This window comes from Eucalyptus grandis, chromosome 5 (genome assembly GCF_016545825.1).
Source record: "Eucalyptus grandis isolate ANBG69807.140 chromosome 5, ASM1654582v1, whole genome shotgun sequence".
Taxonomy (NCBI): Eukaryota; Viridiplantae; Streptophyta; class Magnoliopsida; order Myrtales; family Myrtaceae; genus Eucalyptus; species Eucalyptus grandis.
In genome coordinates, this window is record NC_052616.1 from 60,623,462 (window position 1) to 60,647,828 (window position 24,367).

The 24,367-nt window shown below is 38.7% G+C and overlaps 3 protein-coding genes across 3 annotated transcripts; 1 reads left to right on the plus strand and 2 right to left on the minus strand.

Annotated features, from left to right (window-relative positions):
* Positions 1-706: 706 nt before the first annotated feature.
* On the minus strand, positions 707-2,113 carry LOC104445571. Its single transcript, XM_010059470.3, has 2 exons — positions 1,995-2,113; positions 707-1,094 (listed from the first exon to the last, which is right to left on the minus strand). The coding sequence occupies exons 1-2, from the start codon at positions 2,082-2,084 to the stop codon at positions 855-857; spliced, it is 330 nt and encodes a 109-aa protein (XP_010057772.2). The 5' UTR covers positions 2,085-2,113; the 3' UTR covers positions 707-854.
* A 78-nt stretch (positions 2,114-2,191) lies between these two features.
* Positions 2,192-5,632, minus strand: LOC104445570 (phosphoglycolate phosphatase 2). Its single transcript, XM_039314013.1, is given in 13 exon segments — positions 2,192-2,457; positions 2,600-2,703; positions 2,955-3,054; positions 3,134-3,175; positions 3,582-3,672; positions 3,751-3,810; positions 3,991-4,013; positions 4,016-4,061; positions 4,710-4,781; positions 4,865-4,912; positions 4,914-4,958; positions 5,219-5,286; positions 5,377-5,632. Coding segments are annotated over 13 exon segments (1,056 nt in total). The 3' UTR covers positions 2,192-2,356.
* Positions 5,633-13,654: 8,022 nt separating this feature from the next.
* Positions 13,655-18,252, plus strand: LOC104445569 (farnesyl pyrophosphate synthase 1). Its single transcript, XM_039313203.1, has 12 exons — positions 13,655-13,892; positions 15,257-15,281; positions 15,428-15,543; positions 15,710-15,796; positions 15,881-15,997; positions 16,089-16,177; positions 16,675-16,726; positions 16,944-17,039; positions 17,326-17,370; positions 17,473-17,562; positions 17,640-17,711; positions 17,936-18,252. Exons 1-12 carry the CDS (start codon positions 13,782-13,784, stop codon positions 18,062-18,064), a joined length of 1,029 nt encoding a protein of 342 aa, XP_039169137.1. The 5' UTR covers positions 13,655-13,781; the 3' UTR covers positions 18,065-18,252.
* Positions 18,253-24,367: the final 6,115 nt, after the last annotated feature.

Sequence of the window (24,367 nt, forward strand, 5' to 3'; positions counted from 1 at the left end):
GTCAAAATTCAGCTTCAAGTATCGGAGAGTGTCGGGAAAGTTGATCAAATGTCAGATTTTCCAACATATATGGACTGAGTGTCGGAGAGTATCCAAGAGAATCGGAGAGTATTAACACGTGTTGAGAAGTGTCCAACACAACACGTCTTTGGTGGCCTTTGTTGGCACAATGAAAAAAAAAACAATGCAAAGAAAAGAGGAAATGATTAGAAAAATTTACAAAGTTGTTAACATTAGTGCCGGTAATGTCACGTAAAACGGCCAACATCTACATTAGTGTTTTCCGGTTAAAATTGATCGGAATAACTCAATTGACAATCTATCAAAAGGTTTATAACTAAATTGGCATAAATAAATGGATTTAGGACTTAATTTAGAAATTATCCCAATCTGAAACAAATGCATGCGTGCTCCTGTTTTAAGATCACGTGGAATTCTTTTCACAATTTTTTTTTTCAAAAACTTCATAGTCGAGTATACGATATCTTCTCCAGCTTTGATTATCTACGATAATTTGATGCTAGAATTGGGAATAAAAGCTGATGAGTACTCGACAATAACTAGGCTTGACGCTGATCATGAGAAGTCTAATTTAGGAAATAATCTGGGAAGTGATCTAGTTGGATAAAGTGATCTACATATCATTACTCCTACTCCGAGTCGTATGTTTCCTTTTCCTCTCCTTACAACGTTAATCTATTCGAAACTTACTAGAGTTAGGATTCATCCAAGCACTGCTTAAATAGGAACCCGGAACCTCTTCCTCAGTCACTGCGACACTTACAAAGATGAGTTCACGAGCCATGTTCACCCTTCCGATTCCAATGGCCAGGACCACCCAAGAAAAAGATTTTCTAACCAAGAGCTGCTTCAAGCCTTCTCAAGAGCCGTGCAATCTTCCCTCCGATGAGGAATTCTTCCGTGCGCTCGTCGACTTCCAATGGGATACTGCGGAGTCGAGCTTGGTCAGGGCTCCTGCACCAACGGCTATCCCCGACGGCAATGATCATGGCAGCCACAGGTCGAGCAAGGATGGCGTTGCAGTTAGATTGGACCCTGCTTGGTTTGAGGTTGATCTTAGCCTCTCGGACCTTCTGCAAGTCATCCGCATGGAGCATCAAAAGAGTCGTGGCAAAGAATGAGTTCCATGCAAAATCTTTGAGATTGTGAGTGATTTTGCGGCGTTTGAACTTTTTTACCTAAATGTCGACATGAATTTTGTTAATAGTATCACCCCCTTACGACTCGCTGTGTTGATCTCATGGTTTAGTCACCGAATGACAATAAATCCGGAGTCGGAATACTAAACTTATGAATCTTGAATCGGGATTCAAATCGAATCGTAGAGCTCGGCTAGATAAGGGAAAATTTCAAGAAGTGTAGGACATGTTTCTGTGTATAAAAAGATATTGTAGCCCGTTGATTTTGTAACCACAAGGATCGTGTTTTAGACATACAAGTTTAGTCAGATTGCAAAGCATAAGATTTTTTTTTTTTTTTTTAAAGTTGTAACGTACACAATAAAAATACGACAGCATTCCATCAATTTCGGTCGAATCCATTGGTATGAGTCCGATTGTACATCTGATAGTGAATTTACCAGTCTCTTTGCAATTCAGTAGATTATAAGTCATCTGATTGACACATATCATTTTGACCTCGAATCAAAACTAAACCATAAGGTATGATTGGTGAATCGAGTCTAGTAGCTATGGTAAGTTCTCAGGAAACACATTCTGCAGCAATGTGCATAATGAATGGTGAATCAATTCTAGTCTCTTTGCAATTTAGTAGATTACAAGTCATCTTATTGACACATATCGTTTCAACCTCGAATCAAAACTAAACCGTAAGGTACAATTGGTAATTCAATTCTAGCAGCTACGGTAAGTTCTCAGGAAACATGTTCTGCAGTAATGTGCATAATGAATGGTCTAACTAGCTCCTGTGACATGAATTCATCTTTCCTATTTCAAAAGGACATCCAATCTCACCAGGCAAAACTCAGGATGTAACTTCAGCTGAGCAAGCTCTCCTAGCTTGGGTCTAACATGTGCCTTCCTGCAAAGAACCTCTTTCCACATATACACAGTCAACAAAAAACAAGGGCATTTGCAACAAATTCAGGGCCACGAATCAAAGCCATTCGCCTTACAAATTGAGCTTCGCAGTGTATATTAGTACACCGAACTTGTTTCCGGACTTGGTTATTGAAGAAAAAGGAAAAAGAAACACAGCTGAAAGATGTTCATGCCAGTCTTCTGTGTTCCCCAATTGCCAAAGGGAAAAGGGATGGACTTAAATAATCAGGCAAAGAAAGTCTGACATGCCAGAAAGAATGTCATGCCCAATAGGGTCATGCTCCTAATAGATCGAGAAAGTCAGACACCTTGTTTGTGTAATAATCTGGCTGAATATCGTTAACCGGGTCTTGAAGAGCAGATAGAGTTGTCACACCTGCAGAAGCAGAAGGACCAATCAAGATATGCACTGAACACCACGAGTGAGTTTAGCACGTTCATTAAAGACTAAAAACTAGAAAAATTGAAGAGCTGTGGGACGATTGACTTTCTCGCCTGCGAAAGATGGGAATCCCTACCTGAAAGAACAAGCAGAGTCTTGCACCCGGCATTTTGACCAAATAAGATATCGGTGTCCAATCGATCACCCACCATGCACATCCTGGAACAATCAATTTGGAACCTGCACTAGGAAAGACTGCACATTCAGCGTCTTACTGATTACTCACGCTCCACTAGCATTACAAAAGTTCCTATACAATGGATAAGATTCAATTTGACGTTGTATAACCTAGCATTAGCAGACTCCTTAGTCTGTACTTTTACAACATCCTTCACATGTCTAAAATCATATGGATAGGACAATAAGGAGAGACAAAGATCCAATCATGAGAAAGAAAGTAAAGAGTTCTGTCCGAGCATTTTTTTTCTTACTTCTTTAGTAAAAACTCCATCATGAAGGTTGATGGCTTCCCGACCACTATAGGCTCCTTCTGAGTTGAACCGCTGATGGCTGCAACCATACACCCAGCACCTGAAAGCCAAATATGAGTCAGCTCTCAATGTTAAGGATACTTTCCTGCCATTTACCAATAGAAAACAGAGATGAATACCAGGCCATTCTTGTAAATTAGTCATGTGTCCCACTAATACCCAGAGTACCATTATTTATACCCAGAGTACCATTATATGCATCAAAGATCACGTTTCAGTGCATTGTGTGAATCAGGACAAGCTGTTATGGCCTCTTCCTCATCCAATTACAAGGATTACAAAATGGACAAAAACTGGTGCACAGCAAAACCTGTGGCACTAATACTTGAACTCCCAATATGACTTTCAGCAGAACTCAAAAGGAGTTCTGGAATACTGCCAATTTCCATTATACAAAGACTTCACAATAGATGCGTCAACATAAACGACAGAAGCAATTCATCATGTCATTTCATAGTTATTGATTTGTAATTACAGGAAGAACTTTTCAGCATTTTCTGTTACTACAGCGTGAGAAGTCATGTCCTGGAAAACTTTCAAGAACATTGAAAGACCAGTCAAGATAATGTGATAGTAAGATGAACAAAAGATTTAGAGTTTCTCACTGAAGCTTGTAGTAGTTGATGACAGGTTCAAGCCCAACCACGACTGCTCCAACCTGAAAAGATAAGTTGCAAGCTCCTGCTTAGAGCAGCAAACCTAGAAGAGAAAAACACAAGACCTGAATAGCTATTACACTCTTGTCATGTTCAAAAAGGCAATTTGATTTCCACTCCGCTGTCTTTTTGCTGTCTTCCTGCAAATAAAGTCGTTGATATCACTAGTTAGTATTATGAAAGATCACTTTTTTCCCATTATTTTGCTACCTGATTTCTTGACGTATCAAAGCAATAACAGATAGCTCACAAGCCCATTTCAGGTAACAACATTGTCTCCTTTTCACTGAAAACATCATCTAGTTGAAAAAAGTTCTCACCGGACCTCCAAGGCCAGTATATCAGCAAGCTGGAGTTCCTCCATAATACCTTCACCACCAATCACATAAACCTGAACTACAAGTTGAAAATTAACCGTTAGCAAAATGGATGACTTGTATGAATAGGACCGAAGCGTAATTCCTTCTTTTTCTTGTCAGTAAACAGAAGAGCAATGCAAGTTAGTGGTGACTAAAATGTCCATATTCCACAACACACACTGACGAACGGATAGTTAAGCCTTTGACATGACATGGGATCAATAACATGGATCTTCTTATTTGATCGAGCGCTCCCAATGCCATATTCTCTTAAAAAATTGTATTTTTCTGGGACAAAGCTTTGGTCTGTTTGCTCCAAGCAACTTCCACAGAGTCACATTTCATTGTGAAGTGCTTCCACAAAGTCATATTACTATCAAAGAACCTCTATGGATCGACTGCGACATCACATTTTTGCTACTTTTCTCAGTAAAATCTCGCAAACCACTTTCATTCCAAGATGTCTTTATGGCCTATTCAAGTCGTAACACTCAACCAAACATTACAAATTTCCTGCATTATCTAACAACTACGACTATCAGCCTATCGGGATTGCGCAAACGTCCTCGCTCACAAATTAGCCGAAGCTCACTTCAACGGCTTTGTTCTAATCATCGAACTTAGCGTCTAGCGATTAATACGCCTCGAATAGAGAATGCACTATGCTTGAGAAGCCTCACCTTCTTGTCCTGAGGAAAATCATTGACCTTCAGATACATGGCGGCCGCGAACGACGACGAGAAGATCTCATCCTGCGACCAAAAACCAATCCCAGATTTTCGAAACCCCGCATTCGATCGAGAACCAACCGCAAAAAAGAGCAATGGAGACAAACCTCGCTCACGGAAATCCCGAGAGAACCGAATTTCTTGGCGTACTCCTTCCCTCGACTTGCTCGAGTTGTTCGTCACGAACACCAGCTTCTTCCCCTGCCAAATTCCCACGCGCCGACAACAACCTCGGAATTTTCAACAACGACGAGCAAAAATTCAAAAATTTGCAAAAAAAGTTTTAAAAAATTCGAAAAATAATAAAAATTCAAAAAAAAATTCCGGAAATTCAAAACTATTAAAGTTCGAATTTTAAAAAAATCAAAAATAATAAAAAAATTAAGAAAAATTAAAAAATTCTCAGAAAATTTCAATGCCGAACGAGAAGGAACGGAGAAAGACGCGACGGGACGGTTTACTTTGGATCGGAGGAAGTCGAGCGTCTGAGAAACGCCGTCGAGGAGCCTGTCTCTCTTCCAGATGACACCTGACGACGACGAAGGAAACACACGACCGGATCAGCCGGATTCATTCAAACGCGACGAAATGGACCGAGGAAGTGGCGGCGGAGCCGGACCGTCGCAGTCGAAGAGGAAGGCGTCGACGGAGTCGAAGAGCTCCCGGAAGTCGCCGGGGGAGAGCGGCGGCGCCGCCGCCGCCGCCGGCGGTCGAGCTCTCGACTTCCATTGCTTCCTTCTTCTTCTTCGACGATGGAGGGAGACGTGGCGGAATTCGATTCTGCCCGCGCGTGCGTGCGTGCGGTTTGTCGAATGAGAACCGAGGCATGTGCTTTGGTGGCGTTTTTCTTGTGCTAAAATATTAAAAAATTTCATTGGACAAAAATTCTTAGAGTTGATGGACACGTTTTCCTCTGACCAATTTTCGCCTCACCAAAAATTCAAAACCCAAACCGAATACCCTTTGTTAGGAGTTTGGGGTATGATGTGGAGGATTAGATTTTAGTTAGGGAAAATTATGACCAATTGTGCATATGGCAATCTTTCAATTTTGACCAATTTAGTGCTAAATGCTTTTAACAATTTGTTAATTTAATCATTTCATCAATTTTAATTAAAAATCGTGGATTGAATGTCGATTATGCCATATAAAACTGTCCTCCTAACATAAACAATTTTTATATATTTTTCAAATTATGACAGACAAGGCTTGTTGCCCAAGCGCTGGCCCTGTTACATATTACGTAGGATACCCGAGGGTTTGTAAGCTCTTACTAGCCACAATGACAAAAAAAAAAATTGTGTCAACATTAGCCATGCCACTTAAAATGATCAACTTCATATTATTGATTTTTTGCCATAAATGATTGAAATGATTAAATTGGAAAAATCTTAAAAAGGTTTAAAACTAGATTATCCAAATAAAAATATTATTTACAATAAGTTTGTGACTTTTTCTGTAAGTTTTCCTCTTAGTTAGGAAAACCAATATGGGATATTTCACGAGACAAAATTTAATTCGAGGTAAATGTGTCCTAAAAATACCAATTTAGGAATTTCTTATATAATGAAAAGTAGTTTAATGGTAAGTGTGTCATAGGACACTAGTATGAGATTTTTAATAATATACATTCTTTTTTTGTGTCGAAGTCAATTGTCATTTAAAGGTGTCTCCAAACTTACTAGCAATGCAAAAATATGAAGATCCTAAATTCGATTCACAATTGAACTAAGAAATCACAATAATCATAGTTTGGTGATATTGCGTCACTCATTTGAAAGATGTAGCATCTTTTAGTATGCTTTCTATATTGCATGTTGAATCATCGGTTATGAATATGATGAGCAATTAGGTCAGTTTGATCCAAAAATAAAACTAAATCGGTCTTGCCTAATCAGGTACTAATTTGTTCACACAAACCAAATAGGCTCAGTGGTAAAAAATTGGGGCACCAACCTTGACTAGTTCAATTCTCAATTTTATATCATAAATTGTCAAGGTCGATTTTAGCTTCTTTTTCTTTTTATTATATGTTATTAATGAGTTTAAAACTCGAGAAGGTTAGAATACCCAGATGCCTTAACCACTATGCCATAATTTGTTTACGTGGTATATTTCCTTAAAATAATATTTGTTTCACTTAAATTTATGCCCAATTCTTGGACGACCCTAGAATTAGTTTGGTTCCTGATTCCCAAAATCAAGAACCAACTCTAATAGGATAGGTTCTTGATCAAGCATCTGAAACTTACGTCTTCTGGAATCAATTACCCTAGTAACAAAACTTAACTCCCAACATATGAATAGATGACATACTTTAGTTTCATAAAAAGTAAATTAGCTTTTGTCCTTTCTATGGTCTAGTTATTTATCATATCATTCGGCCCATAGAAGTAGGCCCAACCACAAGGGCCCTTTGCTATGAGGCTTAGAATGGGCTCCAAACTTCTAACTGCTTCTTCATTTGTAAACTCTTGTTAATTGAAACTAGAGGTGATCCTGGCGGGCCTTGCCCAAGAAACTCGACCGACATGGCCTCGAATGGGTGTGGGCAAGTTTACCTTCTCCTCGGGCTCAACCTGCAAACTTCCAACCGCTTCTTCATTCGCTTGCTCCCATCAATTGAAAGTAGAGGTGATCATGGTCAGGCTGGCCCGAGCCGAATCGACTTGACACGGCCCCGACCGGATACAGGCGAGTTTGTTTTCTCTTTGGGCCTGACCCGCCCATGTAGATCTATTCATTTATAAGGTGGAGTTGGAACAAGACGACATTGTTATCCTAATCCTGTTATCCAGAGCATCACCTGCCTGAAGCAAGAGTGGGAAACCAACCCCCGAAAGATAAATGAGCTGTACTTGCCTTGACCCCACGTGGCTTGTGCATCGTGAATGAAGAAAACTTGCCCTTTAAGACAAGATCAGAGGCCTAATTTCATATTAATAAAGGGTGTCCGAAAAGGAAGATAATGTTTTTTATAGAATGAAATGTCCAACAGCTCCATTTTTATAATCGAAATGTCCGACTACTTAGAGTAGAAGAGATTGTCCGTAAGAAAGAAACACAAGTGGCCGATGGAAGATTTGTTTATCCTTCTATCGAACTATCTCGAGTGAACATAATTCAACACTCGAAGCTAGCTGACCAAAGATATGACATTCGAATTTCGACCGATTGAACATATATCGTTGCCCCAAATCAAACTAGAGCTCGAAATAATGTAAGCATTAGAAAGGCTCGAATTCAAATAATCTTAAATCAGATGATATTTAAAGTAGGTCGAGCTTTATGTAGTCGAGTTTCCAAAATATTATCAAAATGTAGCAAGACACCCTATTTATATTTTCCTTCCTTAGACATATAAAAAGACAAAAAAATACTTACTAAGTCAAGAATTCAATCAAATTACGTCTCGAGTCATTGATTCTTCCCATATAGAGACTTTCCCTATGAACGGTCAAAACCCATTTGTCAATTCAACGGAAGTCATAAAAAGGAGTTGAATAGGGGCCCAGACACAAATTTTTTTTCTTCCATAGGCATATGATCAGCACGAGTCCAAACCTAGATGCCGGTTTAAGGAATTACTTGAAAACGAGTATCATTAAAATCGATCCGACTTCCTCGAATGCTCGATAAGTCCAAGCATAAGAAAACGATGTGAAAGCCAATAAGGTTTCACACCATGTGCAATTGGCGATTTGCCCATCCGTGCTCACGTTCTTGTCTGACAGCTACTACAAGTGCTTCTCCCTCAACCAACCTCACTCCCCAGACATCCAAAGTGGACTCAAAAAATAAGCATTTAAATTAAAATATTCTTTTTCCACGTTCAATAATGGATGGCCGCAGGAAAAAGGTAGATTTGAAAAATAATTAAATATACAAAAAAACGCTAAAATCCGATAATCTCACCTACCATCGGCGGTTATTAAATTAAAGGAAATCCAGTACGGCCCGCCATCCACTTTGACTTTATCGTCCACCGCAAAAGTCGGTAGATCTACAGTGGGGAGCAGACCCCGGTCTCGTCATCGGACGGCTCGCGATCCGCCGCTCTGAAGGATCGGACGGTCGAGATCCGTTGAGAAACGTGGTGCGGGGGGGCATCCGATCGCAGCTCCGGGATTTTGGCACGGGGGCTGAGATTCTCGACAGGTGAGTTTTTCATTTGATTTCGGCAAGAAAAATAATAAAAAGGAAAAAAAAAGAAAATGGGAATAAGGAAAAGATATTCCGCTGTGTGTTTTTTATTGGTCAACCCGGACCTCGCACGTGCGGAGCGCGGGACCAATGCGGTTTCGTACGAAAATGACGCGATGACGTCACCTTTTCTTGGGGTCCACTTTCCTCGCACTTGAGAAGAGCTCTGGAGAGTCTCTTTCGGTAGGCCTATTTCACGAAATAAATGTGCTCATTGACTTACTATTTTTTACTTAGGATATTACCTTTTACATCGATTTTAAACATATCTAAAAGCTTTGTTTGTTTTACAAAAAATAAATTATATAAAAATATATATTTTTAAAAATAATTGCTCACTTTAGTTGAAATAAATAGTCGATGAAATTGTTTTTATTATGATTTTCAAACTCTAATTAAACGTGTGATGTGATTTCCGAAATTTAATGCTGCGATTCTTAGAATTTTTGAAATTATTCAATATGATTATTGCAATTTTAATACATATGCAATTTGGCACTTAAACTGTACGAATATGTTTAATATTATCCATAAACTTGAATTCATGAAAGGATAATATCAAATATTTTTATATGATTTAATAACTAAATTGAACACGTATTAAAAATTCATACCATATTAAATAATTTCAAAAATCGATGGACTATTTACATCATTATCTCATCTGATTACAACCATTCTCTCTTCAAATAAACAAACAATTTCATCATCACCTAAATTATTTTCAGTGTGGTAAGACGCGAACCACGCTTTCAAGTGTGGCTGCATTGCATATATGCCTTATAAAAGTTATGTCGTCGATTATATCGATTTCTTCCTTTAAAGAAAAAACAATTTCATTACCACTTAAATTATTTTAAGCGTGGAAGAATTATGATAGGAGGAGGGAGTATTGATGTGACAATCTAGGCCTCCCGCATCCGATGGTTTCTCCGCCCGAAGGCTGATTGGTGCATTTATGAGCTCAGGTTGGGTTTAAAAAAAATTCAAAAAAAGAAAGAAAAAATTGAAGGAATTCTTAGTCCAGGAAGCAATCGCGTAACGCCACGTGTCGCCGATACGGATCTCGCCCGATGATCCGGTCCTAAAGAACCGGAAGGGTTAACACATGAGCCACGTTTTCACCCCGAAATCACGACACTGCCACTGCTGTTCCTTGGGAATTCCTCCAGACGCGTCCAAACATTTGTCGACGTATTTTATCCATTTTTTAATTACAATTTTGAGGCTCGAATATGCGATTTTATGTCTGGACTCTTGTTTCTACAGGGCTTTCGTGTCATTGGGATATACGAATATGTTTATATATTTATCTATAAATAGAGGAGAATGTGTTTTTCTTGTTGAATTATACATTTTATTCCCCCTTGCTTCTATTGGGTTTTGTTGGAAGAAGCATTGTTGTTTGACGCTGGAGGAACAAAGCAAAAGGGTGTTCTCATTTGGCAAAAACAATTGACCCTTTAAAAAGGTCATTGTCACAATTGCTTTAAATATGATTTCTTTTTTGGTGGGTTGATGGTGGCCGACAAATATCATGCCATCAAGATGATCAAGATGAGCAATTGAACTAGTTTCATTTGGAAATCGAATTAAACTAGCCTTAACCAATCGGTTTCAAGTCAATTTACATGATAATTGAATAGGTTTCTTGATAAAAATTTGGGAAATCGAACTCGTCCAAATCAAATCTTGGTTCTACACACCGTTGGCTATATCCTAAAACTTGATTGGTATTTAGGGTTTTGTTTTTCTTTTACTTTGTTTTAGAAAACAAAATGGATACATTGGAGCTGGGTTTTGAGCTAGGAAAGGTTAGGAATCATGATATGTTTTTTTCTAAAATGATGGTTATATTATGTAAAGTCAAACTCGGTTTCGGGTCAATCTAAAAGTTTAATTTGCAACATTTTGTTTTGAATGATTTGAGCAGCAAACTTATGTTGACTCATGCTCGCATACCCACTCGAGATAGCTCCTCTCACTAACCCTGAAAAATCCAGTCAATCTTGATGGTCGCATCGCATATGCCACTCACTCAAATTTAAAAATTCAAAAGAAAAAAAAAAATTACAAGAGTCAAAGAGTGACGAGCCAATGAGCAACAAAAGACTCACCCAAATTTAAAAAGTCAAAAGCAAAAAAAAAAAAAATTACTTACAAGAGTCAAAGAGTGGCAAGCCAATGAGTAACAAAAGACGGGTCAAAGGTTGCCTAACTTCCCACCATTTTCCAAACAACAGCGTCGCGTTTTAAATCTCGGCGGCCTACACTATCTTTTGACCGAATTTGTGACGTCAAAAAAAGAAATAAAAATGGGTTCCTAGGCAGGACTTGCTAATTAAGTTTTTGTTGTCATTGATTGAAGTAATTGAGTAGGTTAAGGTTATAAAAGTGACTTGCCAACTTTCTTTCATAGGCCTAGGTTGGGCAACTATTTATTGCTAATGCACCCGCTAATACAACTAGGGCCTAATCTAAACCTCGAACAAGCATAAGCCTCTCTTTGAAGCACGTCAATTGGAATCTCCAATGACTCAAGCTCTCGTGCACTCCGTTCCCCTTTCTAGCTGAAGTTGTTGCGCTCTACTAAAGCTTAGATTCTCCCAATGGATTCCAAACAAGACTCGAGTTATGTGAACCGCCTTTCTTCCGTACTATATTAGTGGATATGTTATTTCGATGTTTTTGCTTAACTCCGTTTTAAATGAGCCACAACTGGCCCACATTCAAATTCTATATTAATGTCCATCCTTAATGTGGATTTGAATGTAAAATTTAGGAGTATTCTCAGAGGAGGGGGAAGAAAAACATCCTCCTCAGTTGGGAGGCTAGGGCATCCAGACACTAGCTCGATAAGATAAGAAACGCAATCCTATCAGCATATTAATATTATCTAGCAAGCGGAACAAATCCCAACAGTGCTCTTGGGCTGTTGATTGTGGTGACGTTTACTTTAACCACTATCAAGGATCCACAACATGTCCTTAGTTAAGGTTAAGGGTTTAGACTCGAGCTTTCGTGTATTATGTTCCCCTTTCTACTTAAAGTTGTCGTGTTCTATCAAAGCTTAGATTCTCTCAATAGAACTCCAAGCGAGATTCGAGTCGTGTGAACTGCCTTTGTTCCATTCCATTTCGGCGGATGTGCTATATCAATGTTTTCACCTGGCTCCTTTTCAAATGAGACACAACTAGCCCAAATTCAAATAAGCGAGATTCGAGTTGTGTGAACTGCCTTTGTTCCATTCCATTTCGGCGGATGTGCTATATCAATGTTTTCGCCTGGCTCCTTTTTAAATGAGACACAACTAGCCCAAATTCAAATGCTCAACCGGTGCAAGTTGATCAAGTCACAACTAGTCTCAAATCAAATTGCATTTTTATGCACGTTTGGGCATCAATGTCACATGAAATGATGGGAGTATCTGAGTCCTTTTGGGAAAGGTAGCTACTCCTTGATGGACTTTAAGGGGAATGATACTGATCAGCATCTCAACGCGGAACCTTTTTATTGTTAATATGCTGATTAAGGATAGATCTACTTTATTGGCATCCCTCGATTGTGGAGAAAGTGCTAAAATATTCTCTCATCTCTTTGAGTTGTTTAAGCGCGTGTGGAATATGACAAATAATTTTTGGAAATTGATTGAAAGATTGATTTATTAAATGACATAGCAAATTGTAATAGTCATTTCAATGAATAGTGGAGCTGTGCTATTGAACTAGATTGCTCTAAAACTAGTTTGATTTCATGTCCCCAATGGAACTCGTCTGATTTCAGATTTCGAGTGAAGGGTTAAATTTGAAACTAGTTTCATAAAGTTCAAAACCCTTGTTTTTCTCTTGGCATCATTTTCTCTATTTCTCTTTTCTCCCGTTCTCTCCAACATAACTAGACATTTCATGACTCTCTCTCTTGCTTGCGAATCACACTTCTTTTACCTGGCTTGTGGCTCTCCCTCACTCATTCAAGTATTATAATCCTTGTTTGTTCCTGACTCACTTTCGTTCACTCATGCTCGTTCATCTTTTACTCTGAATAATTTTGTTATTTATGTTATTTGCTGCAAAAAATGAAACTAAAAAAAAAAAACAAAAATGGGTAGACCCTAAAATCATATCGTAAAAAATAGGGTAAGTTGTCGGGTCAAGTTTATGGTGAACATGATGGGCTCTAGATCCCAAAAATCAGGAATCTATTTTAATGGGGTATATTCCAGATTCCAAATTCTAGATTTGGAACCTATCCATCCTCCTCACAACCGATCACTTCTACTAAATAGCCCATGTTGAAGCGTTTCAAATACTAGATAAATTACTTTTACGAATTACAACTACAACATCTTAACACATGATTTTTCCCCTTAAAATCATGGAAAATCAGCAGAAATGGACAATTTATTGGGAGAAGTATAAAACAAAAAAAGGGGGGGAAAATATTCCAAAGATCTGCTGGCCCAAAAAAATAATCACACGCAACACACGCAAGCGCAATCACGACAAAAAACAGCATGTTCTGAACGCCTAGCGTAGAGAGAGAGAGAGAGAGAGAGAGAGAGACAGAACCAGTGGCAGCCCCGTAATTCTAGCGCAAATCCCTGCCTTGTTTAGCGGGACATATTCGAGGACTGTTCAACGCTCGCTCGCTCGCTCGCTCCTACAAAAGGCCCCGGGCTCCAACGAGCGACTCTCGAGCTTGCTCGCCGTCCTTCCTTCTCTCTTCGTCTTCGCTCTGTTCGGAGTTACCCTTCGGCGTTGCCGGAAGAGCGAGACGGCGGGAGCGGGCGGAGGGGCGGGGGAGAGCTCGGTGGTCGCGTCAATGGCGGATCTGAAGTCCAAGTTCTTGGAGGCCTACGCCGTCCTGAAGAAGGAGCTGCTGGAGGACCCGGCGTTCGAGTTTTCCGATGAATCCCGCCAGTGGGTCGACCGGGTTCGTCTCAAAATCTCGACTTGGTCTCCTTCTCTGGTTGTTTGTTTTGGGGGCGCCGCGATTGGGAAATTTAGCCGTTTCTGTTCAGTTCTTGGGTTGCCGCGGTAATGCCGTGCTCTTCTTGCGGTGTTGGATCGTGGTATTGTCGGGTGCGGGGTTGTCCTTCGCCCGGATGCCTATGTGGGTAGCACCCGGATTCGAAAATGCGGTGGTGGGAAGGATTTGGATGTGGATTCGGTCGAGTTGAGCCTGAAGGAGTTGAATTGAGTGTTCATATCTTGAGCTGTGTTGTTCATATCTTGAGCTGTGTTGATGGGGATGTTTTTTTTGCTGGGGGGGGGACGTTGGATCTGTGACCCACGTGTTAATTGAAGATGAATGGTTTATCTATGGAAAGATGATGGTTATATGCATAATTCTCGATAATATAAAGGCGGATGATTTTGTGTCTTTGTGACTTAATGAGCTAAAAGGCTGAACTAAACAGTGGAAGCTATGCCGGTTTCGAAGTTTTTTTAAAGCTGAGCTGTCTCTGGCATGGTTTCGTTATTGTAGCAATATGTCTGACTTCTTCCTTGCGTCTTCCTTCTGAAGTTTCAAGGATAATTGAACAAGCCAGTGTGTTGTTCATGTGTCAATATCAGGATAGAGAAAGGGTCTCCTGTGAGTAGATGTAAGGATGTGTTGTTTGCTGATTTCGTGGAGTAGATTATTCACTACCTTTCGCTTATCCAAAATTGAAACCACTGACTTTCTGTCTCTTGACGAAGTGTCATATTAGGCAATACATGTGCATATCTAATAACTTGCCATAGGTTTCCAGTTGGAACGGAGGAACATATTGATAATGTCAGTATGCTTTGTCGACCCAACTCAAAACCCATTTAAAAGGATTCTAATTTCATGCATGGTTTGTATAGAAAGTATATTATGAAGCTTCATGTACTTGAATTTTCTTACTCATCATGGCGCAATGGATTCAGATACTAGCATTTAGGTTAATCATATCCAATTCAAAAATTTAATCAGGCACATCGCCATGTTGCTTCTCTGGCAGTTGGCAACAATCCAGGCACCTTCCTATTCAAACCTTGTCACGATTTGAGCAAACGAATTTGGGGTTCTGATGATTATCTTCTGATCTGGAACCTGTATAGTTTGCTTTTTTCTTTTTTGGGCTATTAGAATGCTTTGTGAATTTCACAGAAGAAGCTCGGTATAATATGCTGACTAAAGTTGCAACTGCAAATGTTTGTGCAATTCAATCTCTCTTTTTTAGTTCGCTGAAAAAGATTGGGTTGGAATCATGTAATTTGTTTTTCTTTATCTAACTTAAGTTTTTCTTTCTGTGCCTGTCATTTCAGATGCTGGACTACAACGTGCCTGGAGGTGAGCAAATATCATTCCCCGTTTGACTGCAATGATATTTATCATTTGTCAAAGAATTACTATTACTAGCTTCATGGATCACATCGGTGTCCATGATGTCTTGTAGACAGGGAGGTTTTTTCTGACATGCAACTGGTTTCTTTTAGGTAAACTGAACCGGGGCCTCTCTGTAATTGATAGCTACAAATTGTTGAAAGAAGGGAAGGAACTGACGGAAGAAGAAATTTTTCTTGCGAGTGCTCTGGGTTGGTGTATTGAATGGGTATGGCCATAGCAATCTTTTTTTTCCATTCCGATTCTATACCTCCTTCTATTTTGGTCCAGCTTCATAGCAACTAGCACGGGCACCTTATTCACTATTCTTCCACATGGTTTATTGACTGCCTAGTAAAACTCCAATCTGATATATCTGTGATTATCATGTGCAGCTTCAGGCATACTTTCTTGTTCTTGATGACATCATGGACAGCTCTCATACACGACGTGGACAACCTTGCTGGTTTAGATTGCCCAAGGTTGGTCTTAACAAGTTTCCTGGACTGAACATTATGGTTACCACTGTAGATAATGCAATTAACTTGTTTAGAAATTTATTGTAGGTTGGAATGATTGCAGCAAATGATGGAGTTCTACTTCGTAATCATATTCCACGAATCCTTAAGAATCACTTCCGTGGGAAGCCTTACTATGTAGATCTGCTGGATTTGTTCAACGAGGTGCCCTTTTACTCCTTTAATTACATTAGAAAAGATGCTCGCATTGCAGTGATTTGGTAAACTCATCTGCGATTTTCATTTCTATAACCAGGTGGAGTTTCAGACGGCATCAGGCCAAATGATAGACCTGATTACCACTATCCAGGGAGAAAAGGATCTGTCTAAATACACATTATCACTGTGAGTGAGCCATTTTTCAATTGTTCAAATACGTCGATATGATAATGGAGCTGTTTTCTTCACAGGAAAAAAAAAAAAAAAAAAACTGATAATTTAGAAATTTGGGTTACCTCCGGGTATATGGCATCTATTTCTTTTCCTAGATTAAGATAGCATTTAAATTGTACGAGTGGAGATAAAAAGAGGTTTTGCTCAAGATACTTCTGTGTTTTTTAGCCAATAATCAATAACTCATGGATTGGATGAACGTGCAGTGGTGCCTTTGGATTTATGATTAGCGGACTAAACCAAAGTTGCGCATGCTCTATACCCATCCTTCTGTGACACACAAGGCTAACATGATATTCATTGGTGGAATATCTCTCTAATATTACAAAATGCACTTTCTTCTCTTTTTTCTTCCTCTTTAGTCCCTTCTCTGCAGCCCTTCATCACACATCTGTCCATTCTTTGCTTTGTTGTTTCTTTTCTGATGTATATATTATTGTGTTGTGCAGTCATCGGCGTATTGTTCAGTACAAGACTGCCTATTATTCATTCTATCTTCCAGTGAGTAAAAGACCCTTCTTATGGTTGATTTGTTATTGCATTGGTTAAGTTTTTCTGTCTGATGCTTTAAGCAAGCATTGAACATTGATGTGCGGCTGCGACGGCTATGTTTTCCTTTTCCTTAAACTGCCCTGTTTGAGTCTTTTCTTATTGGGTGTCTTCTTGTCTCTCAAGTCTTCTTTGTTAAAAGACCTTTTGTTCACATAAATTTGCTTAGGTTGCCTGTGCATTGCTGATGGCTGGTGAGGACATAGAGAAGCATACTGATGTAAAGCATGTTCTTGTTGAGATGGGGACTTACTTCCAAGTCCAGGTAATTTCTTTTAATATGCTTAAAACTTTCTATTCATCCTTGTCATTAAATGTAGATCATGAGGGCAAGATATGGATGTAGAGGCAGGTCATAAGTTAGCTTCTTCTGTTGGTGAAGCATGTGAATAGGAAGCACGATCGAAACTCTACAATTGCAGTCTGTTTCTCTGACTTCTGTATGATTAACTTACCTCTCCAACAGGGTGCCAATTAGAGTCTTTTACAAATGTTCCTTCTATTTTAAAGTATCGTGTCTTTATTGACGATTATTATTTTTGCTACTGTAGGATGATTATTTGGATTGCTTTGGTAATCCCGAGACCATTGGTAAGGTGAGGTCCAATACGGGTATCTGATCTCTCATCATGCAAATGGATTAAGGTTGTGTCTCATCCTTTTGTTCATGGGTTTACTGTTTAATTATGTGGTTACAGATTGGAACAGATATAGAAGATTTTAAGTGCTCATGGTTGGTTGTTAAAGCACTCGAAATCTGCAACGGGGAGCAAAAGAAATTGTTGGAGGTAAGATCAACGGTCCTCATTTGATTCTTTCTTTTCAGCACGCAACTTTTCTCTTATTGTTGTTTGATGATGACCAGGAGAACTATGGGAAACCTGATCCACAAAATGTCGCAAAAGTGAAAGCCCTCTACCACGAGATCAATCTTCAGGTTTTCTTCTTATGTACTTTCTTCACTTCAATTGGTAATAATGAGCATGGACCGACTAATGGCTGTCATATGAGAAACTGTCACTTTTTTCTTGTTTGTGCTTTCTGAAATTTATATAGAGAAACATCTTCCTGTATCTATGTGATCTCCTTCCTTTTCTTTCCTTTCTTTGGGAACTGCTCTTTGATTTCTTCCTTGTGCCACCTCCCATGCCAATTCAATAGGGCGTCTTCGCAGAGTATGAGAGCAAAAGTTATGAGAAGCTGACGACCTCCATTGAAGCACATCCGAGCAAAGCAGTTCAAGCAGTGCTCAAGTCTTTCTTGGGTAAAATCTACAAGAGGCAGAAATAGAGAATCCTGTCCCAAACCAGCAACAAAAAGTCTGACGTTGCAAGCATTCTACTACTCCAAGTTGTCGGGATTTTTAGTTTGTGCTCTTGTAATTGTGAGAAGACGAGTCTCCCTGTATCCCATTTTGTAAAACTTTCACGATACTGCTCCTTTGGCATTTAAATAAAAATCTTGAGCTTTGATTTTAACCGTTTGCTTGCAACCGAACATGAAATTCGAGCCTTGGATGTTATGACTATGTCTCTTTATATTCTCAGGTATGCTGCAGATTAGGCTCCATATAAACGTGCTAGGATCAAAATACAAACAATAAACACGATCCTTCTTCCATTCCTGAACATGATTCGACGCTGAAATCAAGTTCGTGAATGATATTAAGCTTTGAAAATAGACCATTTCGCCTGAGATAGAGACTTTTTAAAGCTCGGGTCTTTCCTATATATGGTAGCTTTTCACTAATTTAAGCTTTATCATAGTCCCACTCCACCTTTGTACTTGACAAACATTACTGCTATATCTTTGCAAACGAAGATGCTGAGAGTTCAGAGACATTCGCTTAAGTACAAAAATCGGTATGTCTGTAGGCCTCTGTCATACCCAAGAACAGATCAACACTTGAAATCGATGTAAGATGAATACCGGCTGCCTATAATCCGATCGAACCTGTGAAAATGGCAATTTTTATATAATCAATCAGTCCTTCAAAGAAATTCCCTTGTAACTCAGTACTCTTTTTGCGTACTTAATGCCAATGCAGTGCTTAATCCTCCCAAATGTATGATAACCTTCATTATTCATGTCAAGGGTAGGGATATTGATTCGGATGAAACCAGAAACCTTCGACACCCTCGGAGCCGTGACTCTGTAAATAGTTCACTTTTCTCCGGCGTGGAATTTCAGTGATTTCGGGATCTTGCAAAGTGGTGTCTCATTGCATGAATCTGCTTCAAAAAGTGGAAACCAAAAGAAAGATTGTTCATCTGGCTTTGGATGATCGGGAAAAGGGAAAAAAAGGCAAGTAACCAACTCTTTGAACCTACACTTCTTTTATCTGATTGTCGGTTGCTAGTGGATAGTCTACTGTCGCCCTCTACTTTAAATTGTCCAGTGCAACCCCTTGTGGATTGGGCCTAGAGACTATTTCGGGTCTTTCTTTAGCTCACTACAGTAGGAATTCTAATCGGGTTGCTGACTGGGTTGCAAAAGCCCGGCGTTTTGATTTTCTTCCTAACAACTGGGTTTTTAATCCCCCTTTGCTCTTTTGGATCTTCTTTGTACTGATGCTCATACTGTATTGCCTTTGACTAATATCTAATAATATCAGCTTTGTTTCTCGTCAAAAAAAAAACTCTTTGAACCTACAGGAAAGAGAAAAGGGAGAAAGAGTTGGGGACTAATTGATAGTCAGGGAACAAAGGTACACTGCCTTTTTCAATGGCAAACTGGCATCAATCTTACACCGACATCTTGGGCTCGAAATCAATTATCCCACTGCCCAATAACTACACGGACAGCGACGCCCAACGACCTGGAATTGCTTTAGCACCAGAGGGCCCGACAACGTCATGTGATCATCCATTTCGAGCCTGCTATTGAAAAGACATCTCTATCTTTATGCCCTTTTGTTACAAGGCCACAACTTGCTGTTGGGAAAATATGTCCTCGTGAAAAATTACAAAAATGAACAAACATAACTTTTCAAAATTGCCAACAAAGGCATCCATTCGGAAGAAGTTGAAAAAATAAACAAATACAACTCTTCGGGAAATGTTGCAAATTGAACAAGTATCTTTTCCAAAGGTTGTCTTGAAAAGACACGAACAAAAATTCAGAATAATTAAAAATAATAACATTATTATTTAAAAATAAAATTTCGAGAGTATCTTTTTCAAAATTTGTCTTAAAAAGATACAAACAAAAATTCAGAATAATTAAAAATAATAATATTATTTTAATAAATAAAATTTCAATTGTTTTTTTAATTTCTTAAAATTCTCAAGAAACAAAAACAACCACAAAAGAAAAAAAGAAAAATAACAGAGGATTAGTGCTAATTAAAAGGTGGGCGCGCAAGCGTGCGCTTAATAATCGCGCACTTGCGTGTGGGTATGGTAGAGTTTAGCCCTCACCCAATCATTTCTTTAAATACTATAAAAAACTTAATACTTATTAATTGGTTCACTTCCTCTCACTTTTCTTACGTAGGACAATAAAATATGTTTGTTTTTACAACAAACTTCCAACACTTGCTACTAACTTTCCATGTTTTGAATGGAAATTGTCCCTTTTGTTGGATTGTTGACAATGGTAGAAGTCTCTCAACCAATTATCAACTTCCGTTATTTTTTGCTGTTCTTCCCTTTTCCATTCTGTCAAAACATACACTTGTCCGTATCTACTTTTGTTAAAAAAAATAGCGCTTTGGGATTCGAGAAAAGGGCTGAGGCAGGTGATGCTGGAGGTTCCGAGCAATTTTGGGACACTCGTTTTTTAATGACTTTATTATAGGTGGGGCTGCTTTCCATTTTCAATCATGTCTGGACTTCGTGGTGGTCCTCATCTGTCCTATATGGATTCCCGTGCCTTATAAGTTATAATATGCTTATGTTGACTTGACTCAAAAGGGTGATGAAGCTTCTGCGAGTTGGTCCATTTCCACCATAGTTCTGTTGACTTGACAAACGAGCTGTAGGATTGATTTCTACGCTTTAAACTTTTTTGTTTTCAAACATGCTGCAGCTCTCGAAATTTGCCATTTTCGTATCGAAAATATCATAACTATGTTTGTGTAAGTTGTGTCGACCGACATCGAGGCTCGACAATTGGTACTAAGCAAGCCAAAATGCGAGTTAAGCATTTCCCGTCATGTCATATTTCGGTTTCCTTTTTCTGTATTTTTCGTGTTTGGCCCTTTGTCATGAGCAAGATTGGGACTTTGATGATCACGGATAACCTGTGTGGGGTCCAGAGTTGTGGAAGTAATGGCGTGTCTTTCTTTCCATGGATCATTCTCAAGAGTGGCACACCAAATAGTAAAAAAAATTACAAAAAGTCTTAAACTTATTACAATTATATCAGTTCAATTTTAAACTTTTTTTTTAATGATTGATTGACTCTTGAACTTTTTACATTTATGCCAATTTAATTTATCCGATCAATTTTCGAAAATTTCTAACATGAATGTTGACAAATTTACGTGGTGCAACCGCATTGACGTAGATAATTTTTAATAATATTTTAATATATTTTTCAAATTTATTTACTTATTTATTTTTCTTTTCTTTCTTTCCTCCTCTAGTTGGTTGCTAGATCATTGGTGAAGCTTGCCTCTAATGGCCACTAAAAAGGGTGAGCCTCGCTTGCCCTTGGCAATGGGAGGCCTTGCCGTCATTGGGCTAGGCTGACACTTTGCCAAGGGCGAGAAAGGCTCACCTTGCCAAAGGCTAGTGGGGGTGAGCTTCACCATAGGTCAATGAGGTCAATCTTGCCAACCCGTGGTTCTAGTTGAGGTCTGTCGACCTGCTAGAAAAAGAACTAAAAAGAATGCAAAGAAATGAAAAGAATAAATAAATAATAATAAAATATTATTAAAAATTATTAATATCAAGACTGCACATGCGACGTAGGACAGTTGGTGTTTATGTTAACGATTTCCAGGCTAAAATGGGCTAGATAGACCGAATTAATATAAATGCAAAATGTTTAAGACTCAATTAGCAAAAAAAATAAAAAAGTTTAAAATTGAATTGATACAATCAATAGATTTATGACATTTTTCATAATTTTCTTGCACATCGTTCTATTATTTACCACTTGCAAGTCATGTTTAGCTTGGGTGTCTAGTACCTCGTGTGGGCATAGTACTTGGTCTCAATTTGCAATGACCTTATCGCAAGAACGACCTCCCAATCAGTTTTTGGAGAAGAGTATTCTTCCCCACTTCATCGATCTTCGACAAAGATATACATGACATTCTCAGACTCCCGCCACGATTGTTTCGACCCCACTCCGCCAAATCTAATTGTATCCTCCCCTCTGCATCTCCCCATTTTCACAAGTACAAACCCAAGGCTTCACCTTTTCGGTAAGAGAGGAATTCAAACCGTGACTAAAATGAGTCGTGTCCAACAAGGCAGATGGCAGATGGTACCGTAGATTGTTATTGAACTTTGGCTACTAGTGGAAGACTTTACCTGCGAGTACGACGTTGATTGTGATGAGACGTTTGCTCCTATTGCTGGTCTTACTTCTCATCGCATTCTTCTTGTTGATTGCTGGTCTTCTCATCGCATTCTTCTTGTTGTTGTTGCTATTAGCGTTGGCCTCTATTTTCAATAAATATTAAAGACGCGTTTGTTTGTATTAAAAAAAGTGTTACGGAAAAAAAAAAAAAAAAGCTATTTACGTTCCGGGAAATAATTTTTATTTGGTTTAGAACTTATTCTAAATAAAAAATAAATAAAACACGTTTGGTAAATTTATTATTTTTTTGTTTATTTTAATTTTTAATTTTTTAATTTTTTTTTTTTATTTTTTTTTTTGGCTGGTCGCCGGCCTCGGTCATGGCCGGCGATCGGCCATGGCCGGCGGCCTCACCCGGCCACGGCGAGGCTCGTCGTGGTTGGGCACCTCGCCTTGCCTTGGCTACGAGGAGGCTTAGCCCGTTTGATGAGGTCGAGCTTGAGCTCACCGAGCGAGCCTCGCCGGGCGGCGACGCTCGATCCCTGATAGCAACCCTTCGGTGAGGCCGAGCTCGCCGACCATGGCGGCGGCGATCGGCCAAAGAAAAAAGAAGAAAAAAAGAAGAAGAAAAAAAAGAGAAGAAAAGAGATGAGAGAGAAAATTTGTTATTCAAAAGTGTTTTTAGAACAAAAAAAATAATTTTTTTTTGTTTCTTATTTCTGTTCTAATTTTGTTCCCGGAACAAAAAAATAGATTTTGAACAAAAATGCAAATAAACACGTTTCTGTTCTTTTTTTGTTCCCAGGAGCAAAAAAAAAGAAAATCTGTTCATGAATAAAATTTTAAAACGCAACCATGCACGCCCTAAAAATGCATTTCTCAATGGCGCTCTCATAGAGGAAATTTATATGGTATCTCCTCTTGGGTATACTCATTCATCTAACAAATTATTTGGGCATTGTATGGGTTAAAGTATCTCTCTGTACATGGTGTTCCAAATTTAGCTTAACCATGAAATTTCTTTGTTTTGAATCCAATCTTTATGACTATGCTCTCTTTGTTCGATGCACATATCATGGGTGCACTATGCTACTTTTATGTGTTGATGATATGGTTATTATTGGTGATGACTATATTTGCATTACAAAACTCGAGTAGTATTTAAGTCAATAATTCAAAATGTAAAATCTTGGTCGACTCAGCTATTTTCTAGGCTTGCAGGTTGCGTTTAATGCTTCTAATTATTGGATCTCTCAAGCAAAATGTGCCACTGATCTTATCTCTTAAGTTGGTCTCACTAATAACAAGATCATTCTCACTTCCATTGAATCGAATGTTGAATTCACTAACAAGGATGAAACTCTTCTTCCAAATCTTATATTTTGTTGGTAGTGGGTTGACAATCTTATATATCTCACTATTGCTCATCTTGATAATTGTTTATGTTGTTCACGTTGTAAGTCAGTACATGACCGCATCTTATCTTACTCATTTTGCTGCAATCTTTTGAATTATTCATTATGTCAAAGGTATGTTATTTCATGATCTTTACTTTTTTGTTCATTTTACTTTGGAATTGACAGCTTATTCTAACTCTAGACTAGTGACTTTTATGATTGTCGCTCCACTATGGGCTATCGTTCTTTTTGGGTAACTCACTTATATCATGGCATAGCAAGAAATAGGCTAATGTTGCTCGCTCTAGTACAAAAACAGAATATGATGCTCTTGTTGATACGGCATTGAAGTTACTGTGGTTGTGGTGGGTCCTCGAATATGTGTGAGTGCGTTATCATAGCGGAACAACCATTTATTGGAACAACTTAAGTGCCACGCGAATTACTTACAATGATACTTTCCATAAACATACCAAACACATCGAAATAGATGGCCATTTAATCCAATATCATGTTTTTTCCTAGCACCATTTGACTCGTTTCTATTTCATAAGTTGAATAGAATATTAATATTTTCACCGAGACACATTCATCTAGATGCTTTTTTGGATTTATTCTCCAAACTCAAGTTGATACTTTTCAAATCATCTCGAGTGAATTTGAGTTTGAGAGGATATTAGAGATATATTTAAAGATATATAGGCTAGGGGGTAAATGGCGATCT

Excerpts from the sequence above, each read along its gene's own strand:
- LOC104445571 (XM_010059470.3), bottom strand. The coding sequence starts at position 2,084 with ATGTGGAAAGAGGTTCTTTGCAGGAAGGCACATGTTAGACCCAAGCTA. Across the intron at positions 1,095-1,994 it reads TACATCCTGAGTTTTGCCTG|AAGGTCCGAGAGGCTAAGAT; the intron begins GTGAGATTGGAT and ends GATGACTTGCAG.
- LOC104445569 (XM_039313203.1), top strand. The coding sequence starts at position 13,782 with ATGGCGGATCTGAAGTCCAAGTTCTTGGAGGCCTACGCCGTCCTGAAG. Across the intron at positions 15,544-15,709 it reads TGGGTTGGTGTATTGAATGG|CTTCAGGCATACTTTCTTGT; the intron begins GTATGGCCATAG and ends TATCATGTGCAG. Across the intron at positions 15,998-16,088 it reads TGCTGGATTTGTTCAACGAG|GTGGAGTTTCAGACGGCATC; the intron begins GTGCCCTTTTAC and ends TTCTATAACCAG.